The 13,859-nt window shown below is 43.8% G+C and overlaps 1 protein-coding gene across 1 annotated transcript; it reads right to left on the bottom strand.

The window, feature by feature from the left end:
* Positions 1-4,573: 4,573 nt before the first annotated feature.
* Positions 4,574-11,350, bottom strand: LOC137908050 (bcl-2-modifying factor-like). The gene is made up of 4 exons (XM_068752409.1): positions 11,225-11,350; positions 9,380-9,576; positions 8,558-8,760; positions 4,574-4,690 (listed from the first exon to the last, which is right to left on the bottom strand). Exons 2-4 carry the CDS (start codon positions 9,549-9,551, stop codon positions 4,574-4,576), a joined length of 492 nt encoding a protein of 163 aa, XP_068608510.1. The 5' UTR covers positions 9,552-9,576; positions 11,225-11,350.
* Between the last annotated feature and the right edge of the window lie 2,509 nt (positions 11,351-13,859).

Below are 13,859 nucleotides of genomic sequence, written 5' to 3'. Positions count from 1 at the left end.
AAAAAAAGGACCCTCTGTAACATTACCTTTGTTTAATTAAGATGAAAAAAGCCAGCACTCCAGTGTGTGATTTTAGACTACATGCCAGTCCTCTGTGTGAGAAATGTGGATTTGGCACTTCCACTGTTGCAGGCTCAGAGGCCAAACAAAAATGAAATGCAGGATTCATACTGACTCAACTTGACACCTTCAATAAAATTTTATTGAAAAAGTACCAATAAACAACAAGAAATCGATGAAAAAAAAGGATTTGTAGAGCAAAGCTCCATATGTACAGCATATTGCACTACATAACAAATTGTCTTAACTTCCATATTATATAAACAACCAAAAAAATATATAGAAACACAAAACGAGTGCACAATAGAGTCTCGAAAACACACAGTCAATGTTTAAAAAAATGCTACATGTTCGCTGGGTCTCATTTCTTGTTATAACAGAGAGTGTGTGATAATCAAGACTTTGTTGAAACTGAGCAGTTGAAGGCATATTCCAGGGTCTCACAAATAAATGTACACGTGATCTGTTCTGTGAAGAAGGGCAAATATTTCAGGAGTCAAATCAACCACAAACGTGAATCATTTTGGTTTGCTTGGTCTTGTTTTTACACCACACTGAAATATGCACGAAATGCTGCAAGTTCATTTTTTTTTGAATTAATAAAACAACCTCGATCTCAGTGACCTCATAAAAAGATCCTACTAGTATTAAAAATTATTTTACAAGTATGAACTGTCCTTATAAAACCTGACACTTTTCTTATGAAAATACATTTTAAAAAGTTAAGAATGACCATGAAGAAAAATGTTATTGTAAAAAAAAAAAAAAAAACAGAAAAAAAATCAAAACCTTCCTCAGAAACTTCAACTTTACATAAAGTGGACTACAAAATTCAAGACACTGACGGTTTCCATAAAATACATGCCCCCCCTCCTCTAGGGATTCTCCACACCCACATACAGTATAATGTGATGAGTGCAGAGCTTGGGAACCTTTTCTAACAAAATTATACAGGGCACCGCGGTGGCTTATTTCCCTTTCCAATAAATCCGACAGGACACTGATCCGAGCCCACTCGGTTGTTGCACAGATAATATGTCTGACACACGGCAAGATCAGCTCGAAAGAACAATTCAGAGTATATACTGTACATTTAACACACAACAGATAAGGGACCCGTGGGATCTACAGAAACAAAGTACTTTCCAGTGCATATTGATTACAAACACAATGATCAAGATTAAAGAGTTGAACAGTCAAATGCTTGCCCTTTTGACGCGAGGAAAAATAACATGAAGGCAACCTTCTTGAGTGTTTTCTTATGTCATAAGCTGTCTCAAGTACAGAATGGGATGGATGACGACTCATCAATAGTGACGGAAAGGTCATATTCCTGTTTAAATGTCAAACTGTATCCGAGCTGCTGCTTCTCAACCAAATACTGCGAACCTTTCAACGATGATCGGTGACAGTTATTGAGTGAGGTCTGATTGGTTGGGCTGATCCCTGGAAAATCACAACTGATGTAATCTATTTGTCGAGTATTAAACACATTTAGGTTTGAAAGGTGAGTTTTGCAGGTTTCACTCGTGGAGACCAGCCCCTGTGGTCACTCTGAATTCAAGCTGGATATATTATATTCTAAAAGTAGAAGTTTCCAAAACACAGAAATCATTTGAATTCACTTTTACGCTGATTTTGGATATGGATGTGAGGATGACAGAAGCAGGGGTTTCGGCAAAACAATAGTGGTGTGGATCTTGTAATTGCACCATAAGCATTGTAGCCAGCATGAATCCAAACTGACCACAGGTGCTGGAGTTGGTAAAGTCTCACAGCCTCCAGCAGATGAGTGATACCACATGAATTTCAGCATCACGTGATGCAAACAACCTGCTGTACACAGAACCCAACAATGGAAGAATACAAGGTCCAAGATCAAAATGAACAAAAAAAAAAAAAAAGGAAGATTGCACACACAAGCGTATACAGTAGAAATGGGCAAATATACAAAAATAAATAAGAAGGTAAAAAATAACTTACAAAAGGAAAATGAACAGATGAACATTACCCATGTAATAAAGGAGCAGCACAATGAAGAAGCCGAGAGCCAACGGTGAGCGGGCGCTACAGGGACTGGCTCAGCGTTCAGGATCCGCAGGAAACTCTTAACCACAACCTCATTCAGTGCACCTCATGCGCCTTCTACTACTACATCCTCAGTAGCCCCCGTCACCACCAGTCAGCAAGTCAGCCTCACACTCCTAAGTCAGACTGTACCTTTCTGTGTGTGCTGTGAAATGAATTTAAAGTGAAATGAAAGTAGGAGACCTGACAACACCTCAGGAGGGTGTGTCGTCATAAATCAATAGGAGAAAAAACAAAATGTATCTTTCTATCTGCGTAAAAGACTCTCAAGGTTTAGCAGTAGCCCGCACAGTTCGTCCCTGAGACATCTTAAAGAGAGTGAGAGGAAAAACGAAATATGCAATGACAATGACGCGATGCAGGAGCAGGGAAATACAGACCCCTGATATGTACTGCTCCTGGAGTCCACACATCGGCCTAGTTCAGCAAGGGAGAATATAACACACAGCATGTTCAACAGTGTCTTAAAACATATTCATATTTCAACAAATATTAGTCATTTTCACTCGACATTTTTCATTTTATCCTTTTTTTGTTTCGTGGTTTGTGGTCGTATGCATGAGAAGTGCCCCAAATCTGGATCTGAGCACCAAACGCAAGACCACAGCAACAGAACATTAAAAGGTTGTACAACAGTAGAAAATCTGTTTCGCAGACTGTTTATATTATATTGTTAGGTGTTCTGAACACACACACACACAGAGGCTGTGAAAAACAAACCAGAACAGAAGCCTTACAGCGGAGGCACGTGGCTCCGCTGCAAGTCTATTCTAGCCTGAAATGGTCGGTGAAGTTTCCAGAAGCCTCATGCAATCCAGAATCCAGAGGGTGTTCAGTCAGATCTCAGTGCCGATTATTAGCCGTGGACATAAGAGTGAAATAGTGTGTCATGAAAACAAGTCATAACTGAGAGCCTTCATGCAAGATAGGTTTGCTTGTAACAATCTGATTCTTGAAGGGTGTACATCTAGTGCAAAACAGTGGATCCACAGTTCCACTTGAAGGGCATGGAGGTCTGAAAACAGTCACATCCAGAAAAACATCTTAAAAACAGGGATCACTTGAATCTGAGAATGAATTTGGGAGGAAAAGCCTAAACAGAAAATCTGTTCCCACTAAAATCTAAATTGATATATTTTGACAGAATTGACCAAATATCTTTCTTTGTTAGATGTTCTACTTTGTTCTGTAGAAAAATACGTCTTAAACTAATTCATGCACAGGCATTAGACCTTCAAAAGACAAGCGAAGCTCAACACAGCATGACTTTAATCCGAATATCTTTTTTTTCTCCCCCAGCAGCGACATCCAGCTACACAGAACCCGAGTGAAAGAACGGGAGAACGGTGACATTCATCCAAAATAACGACTATAAGAGGTCAGATTTAATAAGAAGGATCTCTTAAAGGTTTGGTGCAGTGATCATAAATATTGATTAAGTCCAATCATTCCAAAGATAATTGTGCATTTCTTGTTAGATTGTTTGTTTATACTCTTTATTTTTTTTTAACCGTTAACATTAAAAACTATTAAATGTGGCTAATTGATTTTAGTTTATTCCGACAGAATTCCAATACCTAATACCACCAATACTCTGACTCAATCTGTTGTTCACCGATGTTCAGCACTGAAAACTGCACCCTGACACTACTCCTACTGCCAGGACGTGAGGTCAGCGGCGGGGACCGAAGAAAGGCTTTCCTCGCAACAAAAAAAGATATTTGGATTCCAAGTCACGGTGTGCTGAAACTTCACTCTGTTCCCAATATTTTGGAGGATACTGTGGCATCGTGTTCCAACTTAATTCCATACCAAAGCAAACAAAAAGGGTCCGAAAACAAAAAAATAGAAAGTAAAATATAGAAAGAACACAACAAGATACGCATGTTCCATCGAGGTGAGGTGCAAAAGGTTTTGATCTGAAAAGTTGCCTCTTTGGAAATTAGTAAATCAACTCCTCTTGTTACAGAGAAAACTTCAGAAAAGGAAACCCCACACTGACAATTCCTTTCATTTCCCCACCATCTCATCTTGCCTCTAAAATTGCTCAATACTCATTCTGGCAGAATACATTGAATAAGGCATTCCCAGGGTCTGTGGAGGTCATTAAAGATGGATACATGTTGGAAGTGCAAAAGATTTACCAAGAACAATGTACTGTACAAAACTACTACACCACACGTATACCAAAATATGAGCATTGTCCTGTAGGGGAATCTCAGCGTATCATGGCATCTTCTTGAAAAGAAAAGAAACCTCACACAACCTCGTATAAAAGTTGGTTGTCTCCGTCCCGCGGCGACCTCTTGTCTCCTCTCGTTTTATCCCACCCACCCCCCCCCCCAAAAAAAATGAGACCCGTGTAAGATTTGACAGTGACATTAGGGAGTCTAGTTCCTCAGAGAGCAAGGTGAGGAGAAGACCCTCACCTCCTTCCCGCTCCACCTCCTCCAGCAACGAAGCCCCTGTCGAATAGGAGGCTGAGCAGAGCTGCGGCCAGGCGCCACCAAAGCGGCCCCTGGTGCCTTTGGTTTCGATGATACTGAAACGACAAATAAAAGACAAAAGACACCCAAGTTAGAGCGAACCGACATGGGTGAAATGGTCTCCAGGTTAGCCCTTCAGGGTGAGCAATACAAGAACAATGCTGATATTTCCACGAAAGTCTGCCCATGTCCCCAACAATAATAACAGAGGGGCCTCCCTGACACACATCCCAAGCCATAAAACATTCATCACGCCGTCACGCTCCTTCTTCCTGGCAGGGCCCTGCAGCCAATGGCTCAGGAGGAAACTCTTTCAGGTCTGCCAGCCGACTGGATTGAGTATGATTAGGGGGTATAATGATATCTCTGCCATTGAGAAGCAGAGATAAGATAATTGCACTAAATGGGATTTAGGGAGCGCTTGATGAGAGGCAGGGAGCCTCTGGGGTAGGGGGGGGGGGGGGGGGGTCATCTGCACGAGACAGGTACAGTAATGCAGCCGCTCATCTGCAGAGGAAAGGCAGACTCCACCAGGCCTGGCTTTCAGCGCGGAAGACTATTTATCAGGGTTTAAATTGAGAACCTGTAGAATCTTATTGGAAAGGTTCTGCCATTGCTTTATAGAAGGCAAGGAATCCAAAAGCAGAGATTAGCGATGCCATACTTACATGTTGGTGTCCAAACATTGACCCAGTTACCAGCCAAGGATTGCAGTTGGTGATAAGCATCTGGGTTTCTGTACTCCCGTCGGATTGCGGGCTGTTGCATAAGCTCCGTCAGGTTCAAACCAGATCGGGTGTGCAACAAGCTCACTACTTATTCTGAAAATATTCTTTGAAAGTAAAAGCCTATTTGAAAATCACACCGTGCCTGAAATCTCGATATCGCTAGTTCTTTGTTGTATCATACAGGGCATGCTGATAAGGGCATATTAATGGCATAATGTCTCCTTTGAATTGGTGATATTTATATGCTGCATGGAGTGGATGAGCTGCAGCCAAATTTGTACGCAAGCGGCCATAAATCATTTGGGTTTAGAGGACTTTACAGACGACAGAATGCATATTGTATGTCAAAACGTAATAATGACTTGAGATTCAGTATCAGACATTAAATGCTGCGGGAATCAAATCAGTGAGCCTGAAGGATTTATTGCACAACAAAAGGTACAATCAATGAGAAGCGATTCATCTCAAACACAGAAACAGAATGTTCCTGTGACGGTGACCTTTTGCCCTACGCTGGAGCAAGCTGAGGAGAAACAGACAGAAAGAGAGAGCACGAAGGAGACAAAGAGGTGTACGCAGGCGTTTCACAACTTAGTCACGGGGCACGCCCCAAACTGTCAAAACGAGGCTCCGGCTCTAAAATTAGCAGCCGATAGCGCGGCAGAGTCTAGCCAGATGTCATCACTCTGACACCAGCCCGATGAGCTTTATCACTGTCCCGTGCGCTCTGTCTGTCTGTCCGTGCAGCCAGCTCATTCAAAGCTCTGCCTTATCTCTTGCGCAAACAGGACAGCCTCCGGATTAGTCCCATCAGCGAGGGGACAAAGAGCAGAGGAAAATTACAAAGAGCCAAATAGCGGGAAGCATCTCAAATGGACACAACCGTGAGCAACAATCATCACAGAACAAAGAATGAAAAGTAAATATCCAGCTTTGTGCATTTTTATTTCCATCCCAAGTCCAATCCTCCCCCCTCTACAAGTGCTGAAAGGAGAGAGTGCCGTGCCCTCGCTGGAACAGAGGAGAGATAAAACCACAAGCACTGCAAGTGAGCAAGGGCATGCACACACACACACACACACACAGAGGCGATATTCAACCCTGCTTTCAACACCTCCCATCGAAAGCACCAGGAGTCGTCTCTCTTAAAAAAACATGGGGATGAAACCCGACTCTGCTCCTTGCCCTGTGCAAACTGGAGCCGTCTTCCTGCCATTGTGACGGTCATGATTGCTGCGTCTCAAATGGCCGGCCGGCTCATGTCAGCCATCCTCTGGGGACCTCGGTGTCCCCTCCAGCCTTCCCCGACTGAGGAGCAATTTATCTGTCAGCATCCACCAGCACTCCTTCGTTTGCTAATCCCTCCTTTCGCCGGGGGCTGTCAGCTCCCATGGAGAACACTCATAGCCACACGGCTCCTAAATCCATCAAGAGATGGCAGTCAAAAGTATTTGGATGGGCTCAGGGGTAGGTGTCTGCACTGAATGACTGCAATCACCTACTGACAGAAGCAGACAAGGCAAAAAGTATCACTAATATGGGGTGAGAGTTTTTGTCACAATTGTCAGCGTCTGACAACAAGAGGCCAGAATCAGAAAAAAAGCAATTAGAAATTGCGATTACAGGGCTTAAATCTAGCAGAGTTTAAATCCATCGTTTGAATTGTAGGAAGAAAAAAAATCCCTCCAGCTGCACAGAGATTTCATTCTGCTCCACTTGAATGACAGACGTCAACAATCATCACACTGGTGTTAATGCGACTTAGCAACATCTGCACATCTGTGTTGAGTCACCTGTAGCAGCAGGATGTCACTGCAAAGGGTAATTTTCACCCTGGCCTGTCTTCACTGCTGTTTGCCCAACCAGCAAAGAGAAGCAGAAACCGCTTCCCCGTCCCTGAACTCACGGCTGCCTCCGATGTGCGTCACCAGGTCCCGATCATCACAGGAACCCTCTTGTCTGACTGTCTGGTTGTCTGTGTCACAATACTAAAGGCAGGCTAAGCTGTGGGGCTATAAATAATTTGATAAACACATGCAAAAAAAAAAAAAAGAAATGTTCTGGTTCTTCTGTATGAAGTAAAAAAAAAAAAATTATTATAAAAAATATCATTACAGGAATGAAGGGGACCCATGTGGGAGATTTTACAACGACTGATGATGGTTCTAATACAAGGGTACACATCATATCATTATGGACCCCCCCCCCCCCCCCTCTCGCTCTATAGCTATGTAGACCTCTCATTTGGTTTTCTCTTGTGGCCGAGCAAAGGGGCTGATGGAGACTCCCAGCAACCACAGCGGCGCCCCTCAGGGCTCACGTGCTGAGCTTCAGGTTACAGCATGTTTTTACACTCCTGACACTTCTGCTTTTCTCCGGACCTTTATGCATGCGTGTTTCCAATGCTTCTGTGAATAAACGTATTCCACTGACCCTTAGGAGGGGGGGGGGGGGGGGGGGGTTGTTTATATATTGTCTGATAGTGTGGCCGACATGGTGGACAACACAAGCAAAGTGGACAGTGTCACTCTGACCAGTGTATTGTTTGAGGCCAGGCATCCTCCACAGCCCACTGAGGAAACAGGAGAGAAGAAAGAGAGCAATAAACAGGAAGAGGAGGCCGGGGGGGGGGGGTGCTTGGCAAGGTGGGGGAAGGGCTGTCCCGCAGCACTTTAGTTTGGTGGTGGGGGTCTACGAGTTCTGCGTGGGGCACAGTGTCTCCAAAACAAATACTCAGCAAGCACAATAAAAAAAGAGAGCAAACTTTTTTTTACCACCATAACTCCGTGTGATCCGAATAAGAGCACAAGACAGCTATAAAGGCCTCAACGTGTGGACAACACCTTTTCCTGCATTGCCTTTTAAACCCCCATATGAACACAACATTTAAGACACACACAAACACACTTATTCCGACTTTGATTGTGGCAGAGTGTTGCTTAGTCTGCAGCTTTTTGTAAAAAAAAAAAAAAAACAGTACAAATGGGCAGAAATCACATTTAGCAGCTCCAACTGGGCTGAAACTGGTTGAATAAATTTGGCGCTTTGCTTTTGAAGCAAATAATAATGATGCATGATATTCTTCACTACATTTCAGCTTGTCCTCTTATAGACGTACTTGTTTACTGCCGTCAGTCTAGAAACCATAGTGTCTGTCGTGAGTTTTTTTTTTTTTTAGTCACATTTCCTCCTCACCAGTTGTAGGTGTTCACGGTGAAACTGGTCTCCTATCAGCTGGAGTTTCCGGCCAATTCCTGCTTCCACACTGCGAGCTGCTCGTGGCTGCCGGGGCAGGTGCTCCATCCCGTTTCGCTCCCCTTCACTTTCTTCTCGCCTCACTTCCTGATCCCCAACAAGCTCAAAATGCGCAGGGAAGTGCAATCGAAAACCTGCGTTGCCTGTTGGGTGTCAAGGCCGAGACTTAGTATTTGCTCAACAGAAGTGTTCTGTATAAAAACCGTAAGAGGAGTGATGGCACCCGACTGTTTTCATGTCTACGCTGATCATTCAACAGGTACAAAGAGCAGCAGAGTGCAGCTGAAATGATCTTTGACCAACCGAAATTGCTTTTAGTTGTTGCGTTTCATTTTTTAAATGAAACATCGCGAGTCATTTAGGAGCTCCAGAAACCACTAAGGAACTCAAAAGAGGCAGCTCCGACGTCATTAGTTGTCATGGTGCGACTTTGGAATTATTAATTGTGCATGGCGCCACTGTAACTTCACTATCACTGACAATCGGCTCTAAACGCATCTGTCATGTCCTTTCAGTCTCAATATCAGTCTGGTGCCTTTTCAATAACAAAGCAGCTGGGCACACTCCATAACAGACCATAAAAGCCACCGTGATCACGACTATCAGGCGCCAGGGGATGAGATCGGGTCAGCGACGCTGTTACTCGTTTCTCACGCTAAGTCTCGCACAGCAATCCGGAGCTAGACTTTTATAACGCTGGTTATCACGCACAAGGCGGTGTTCCTTTTTCTCATTGGAAATAAACCACGTCGTCGGCCTCACCGTAAAAGAGTGGTCTGGGCTCCTCTGCGACACCCCAGGGCAGCATGCCGTTGTGCGGTGCCAGGGCAGGGCCAGGTGTCTGTGTGCCCCGGTCTTGACACTTTATCTCCTGGAATGTGGTGCGCCAGCAATGGGGGTCCGGCTCAAACACATCATCCTCCTCATCGTCCATACGGGGTCGGTATAAAACGTAGAGCCTGCAAGGCAACACACGCAGAGACGCAAATGTTACTGCCACGCATCCAACGTCTGTCTTCCAATGAGCACAAAGATCAAACACAGCCAAAGTGTGGTGCATCATTCGGACTAACGCTTGCACTGATGAGATGATCTCAGACGCATTTATTTACGCCGACGCATTCATTATCATTATAGACAACCTGTCTGGTTCATAAAGAATGACCTCAAATCAATAAAGCCACACAGGACAAGGTGTGTGTGTGTGTGGGGGGGGGTCAGCCCTCATTTGTGGTTGAGAGCTTAGTGCTTATTTAGACAAATGGCTGTGTGCCTCTCAGTGATGGAACCACACAATCCACAGTGGTGAGGAGACTGAGCAGTGGTGCTTAACTGAGAGGTTGAATCTTTCTGACCTGTCTAATCACTATTACCTTATAAAACTAATATCAGGTTATTTAAGAGCAAATAATTTCAAAGTGGTGATAAGATTGAAATTTGCAGGGGGGAGGGGGGGGCAAGAATCTCTGACGGACTGCAATCGACCCAGGATCTTTTGGTGGGTCAACTTTAGAGTTATCAAAATGTGGGTGAAATTCAAGCCGGCTCAACAGCTCACCCCAAAAGTCAGTGCTGAGCTGTAATGCAGGGTTCGGCTACTACCGCACATCCAAATTAGGATCCGCAGCAAAAGGGTAATGACAGTCTTTGAGGAAAATCCTAAACCACTCTCTCTACTCCACTCTGGCTGTCGGCCTGCCAGCGCCACGAGAAGGACTTTTCATTTCTTCACCCAGCACAAGCGGATTGGCCTGTCTCGCATGCCCAGACCTCAGGATACACAGCGCGCAATCACAATAAACCGTGTGCGTAAAACCACGTAATGCTTTGTTTTGACAAAAGACGAGTAAGAACATGGAAGGCTCAGGGGGGAAAAAAAGAAAAAGAAAATGGTTCGGTACTACTAGACCGGGTTCAGTCCTGGTCGTGCGCTGGTGCGTGTTTGTGGCTCCCCCTTGTGCAAACAGAGTCACCCTCACTGTCGGACTGACTGGTGTCGGGTGAGAGGCCGATCAGTGGCTCAGGTTCGACCCGGCGGCGCACGGTTTCCACTTGACACGACAATATTCACCTCATATAAGGTTCAATTCAAATTCACCGAGTCTGGCGACAATTTGATCCAAATAATCGGCAGGATAAGTATGTACAAAGTCTTACATAGGCATGACGCACAAACCATGTTTACCGATTTTTATTTTTATTTTTAATTCAAACATATTTTCGGAAGTATAAATATGTCATTGGTGCAAATCCTTTAGATATATGGATAAAACGTTTCGCCGAGCGGCGAGACAAGACCGGGACACACTTGGAAGTCTGAAGTCCATTCACCGACTGAGCTCCGTGAACCGGGAAAGCCGGTACAATTCGAACCTCTGTTGGATGAATAGCAGAAAGAGCTCCATTGCGCATCGTTTTATTTGGACTGCACTATTCGGTCAAATGTCGAAATGGGTTAAATACGTTTAGTAACTTTGTCAACAACAACGACAACAACAACAACAACAAGGGCACGTTGTTTGTAATGACGCGGATGTCGCTTCAGGCTACAGCGCAATCAATGTCTGAGGATCAAGAGATCTATAAAAATGATTTTAGAGAACTTACCACAAAGATAGGCTTCGTTTTAAAGGCTCTATCTAACTCTGGAAAAAAAAAAAAAAGGACAACGAGTTCAAAATCCTGGCAAGTCAGGCGCGTTTAGTCCCTGTCACTGCTGCGCCTACTTCCATTCTGAGCGGTGAACCGCAACAAGCCGATTTCATTTCGCCGACGTCAGCTCCGCATGACTCCGCCTTCCCAAAGGCGTGGTGCTGAAAGTTAGTAAATAAACCCGCCTTAAAGTCACACGTTTTTCTGTTGGAGTATATACAGAGACACTCAGCGGTCCCCGTACAGGCCCCTTTAAGATCAATTTGCCTTTACGCGCTGTAGCCAATCGTCGAGTTTGTTTTTGTCCCGCCTTCCCCTGCGCGTATTCAGACACGTGGACGGGAAATTCCCAGTAGCACGGGACCCACTGTTGTCGAGTTGGTCTGATCAGAAACCAGTGAACTAGTGACAAGACGCTTTATGTGGCCAACGTCAAGAAAAAATAGCAGATGGACATGCACAACTCTCCATGTCTATCGGTAATTCAATATACTATAATTAAAATGGCAGTATTTATTTAAAAAAGTTTACAGTTTTTACTTTCACAACTCTCAGCAGTATCTAATAATATATTTAATCAGATTGTTCCAATGATGTAGAACAAAAATGAATAATTTCCCTTATTTTCTTTCTTTAGTTGAATAAAGGTTTCCATTTTTTTTTTTTACGCATCACATTTTACTGCCAGATTTAGACATTTTTATATGCCTAAGTATGTTTGAGAAAATTCAACAAGAAGCCACTGTCAAAACGCTTTGATCATCTTAAATCACGCAAGATGAAATCGTCTAGAATCTAGATTGGATCTTGGTTTATGTCACAAAAACAGGATTGTCACGTACCGTAGCGCAGCCTTTAAACCATGCAATTACATATCATGAGGCTTTATGTTGACATAAAAAAAATCACTATTCAGATGTAACTCTCTATGTGTATATATAATAGCCATATAATAATATGTGAATTATTTTCAGTACCTGACAGGTTGCATGTCTCTTGTTATGGAAGTCATTTCAGTGCGGCCGAGCACTGCCCCTCCCCCTCAGGGCCATCACCGATCAATAAACCCTTGGACAGCTGGAGCTGAAGCTGGCCCTCTGCATTCTCTCACAGAGCATCACCCTGCCCCCAACACCTCTTTATCTTTCTGTACTTCACATCCCAGTGCTGAATTGTGTGAGAAGTCACGGTTCTCTGCCCCCTCTGTCCTCCTGAATTGGATAGACCTCTAGGTTTGGCACACCTGCAACCTCTCCAAAGGGTGGGGGGGCACTTTGGCGGGGGGTATTGGTTTTCTAGCTCACTGTGATATTGGAAATTTGATCACTTCTTGCCTGAATGACCACGGCAAACAGCAAAAGGCGCAAACATGTGGGATCATTAGCTGGAGCTTTCTTTTGTGTTCCAGACAAACAAAAGCTATATACTCCTGCTTAAGTGTTGTGTTGCAATAAGGAACTAGCAGGAATGAGGACCCCAAAATGTGGAGACAGAGATAAAAAACAGTTTAAAGTATTTAATATGGCGCAACTCAAACCAATCAGAAAATGTACTGAGGGGGGAGGGGCTGGACGTCCAGTAATCAAACAAAACATTCACGACCAACAAAAAACCAAGGTAAGTAAGACTGGAAATACAAAAAACGAAATCACAGTCGAGATAAGAATAAAAAAATACACACTTAACCTTGGCAGAGAACTGACTTGCGTCAGAGCACTAACCACAAGGAGCATAACACTGGGGAGGCACGAGAGACAAAGGCGTGATCCGGTGACTCGCGATCAGGTGAGCAGTAAATTTAAAGCAGTCAGGTGATGGGAAGATGGATCACAGGTGTGTCTGCTCCGCTCTGCCAAATTTTCCTCTGCCACGCCCACTTCTAAGAAAGGAGGACAGAATGAATAAGGGAAATACAACACAAATGATCAAAATACAAAACCCAAACCCTGACATTAAGAGTCCATACAGAAAACAGCTGTAGTTACAATAGGGGTCTTCTGACAACAGGACTAAGTAACACAAGTAACAATATTGATAATAGTATAAATATCTTAAGAAAATAAACCAAAGGTAGTCATCAGCATACATTAGTCTGTGATGCGTCTGAGAGCAGCTGCGGTGCAATAATGCAGCGCTCAGCGGGTTACACAGGCCTCTATACCATAAATAATGCATTTGGATAAATGCACCTCAGTTTTTACCCCTATAGGAGCATAAATAATACATTCATCACATTGTTGACTTAACCAATCAAATCACGTCTATTGGCATGTGGGTTTGTGAATTTGTGTTGATGCTGAAATTCCAGCTGTACACTTTGCATAAATGAAGATTACATTTTCAGAATACAGTGCCTGCCATCATGTGCTGATGTCTCTTTGTCTTTCTTCCACACTAAACCTTATAATCGTTTACCTGTTTTTGCACTGTGAAGGGTAAGCGTTCATACATGTTCCCATGAACACCTGAGAACAGGCATCAGAAAGCTGTTTCTGAAGAACCATGCATGCGCACCCGCACACCCAAGGCAGGCAAGCATGTACGCACATAGCCATGCCACACAAACACACATGGCTGCACAATAATATGC

The sequence above is a fragment of the Brachionichthys hirsutus genome, chromosome 18 (genome assembly GCF_040956055.1).
Source record: "Brachionichthys hirsutus isolate HB-005 chromosome 18, CSIRO-AGI_Bhir_v1, whole genome shotgun sequence".
In the NCBI taxonomy this organism is placed as follows: domain Eukaryota; kingdom Metazoa; phylum Chordata; class Actinopteri; order Lophiiformes; family Brachionichthyidae; genus Brachionichthys; species Brachionichthys hirsutus.
The sequence above is the reverse complement of the archived record's forward strand: the minus strand, read 5'-3'. Positions and strand labels throughout refer to the sequence as shown.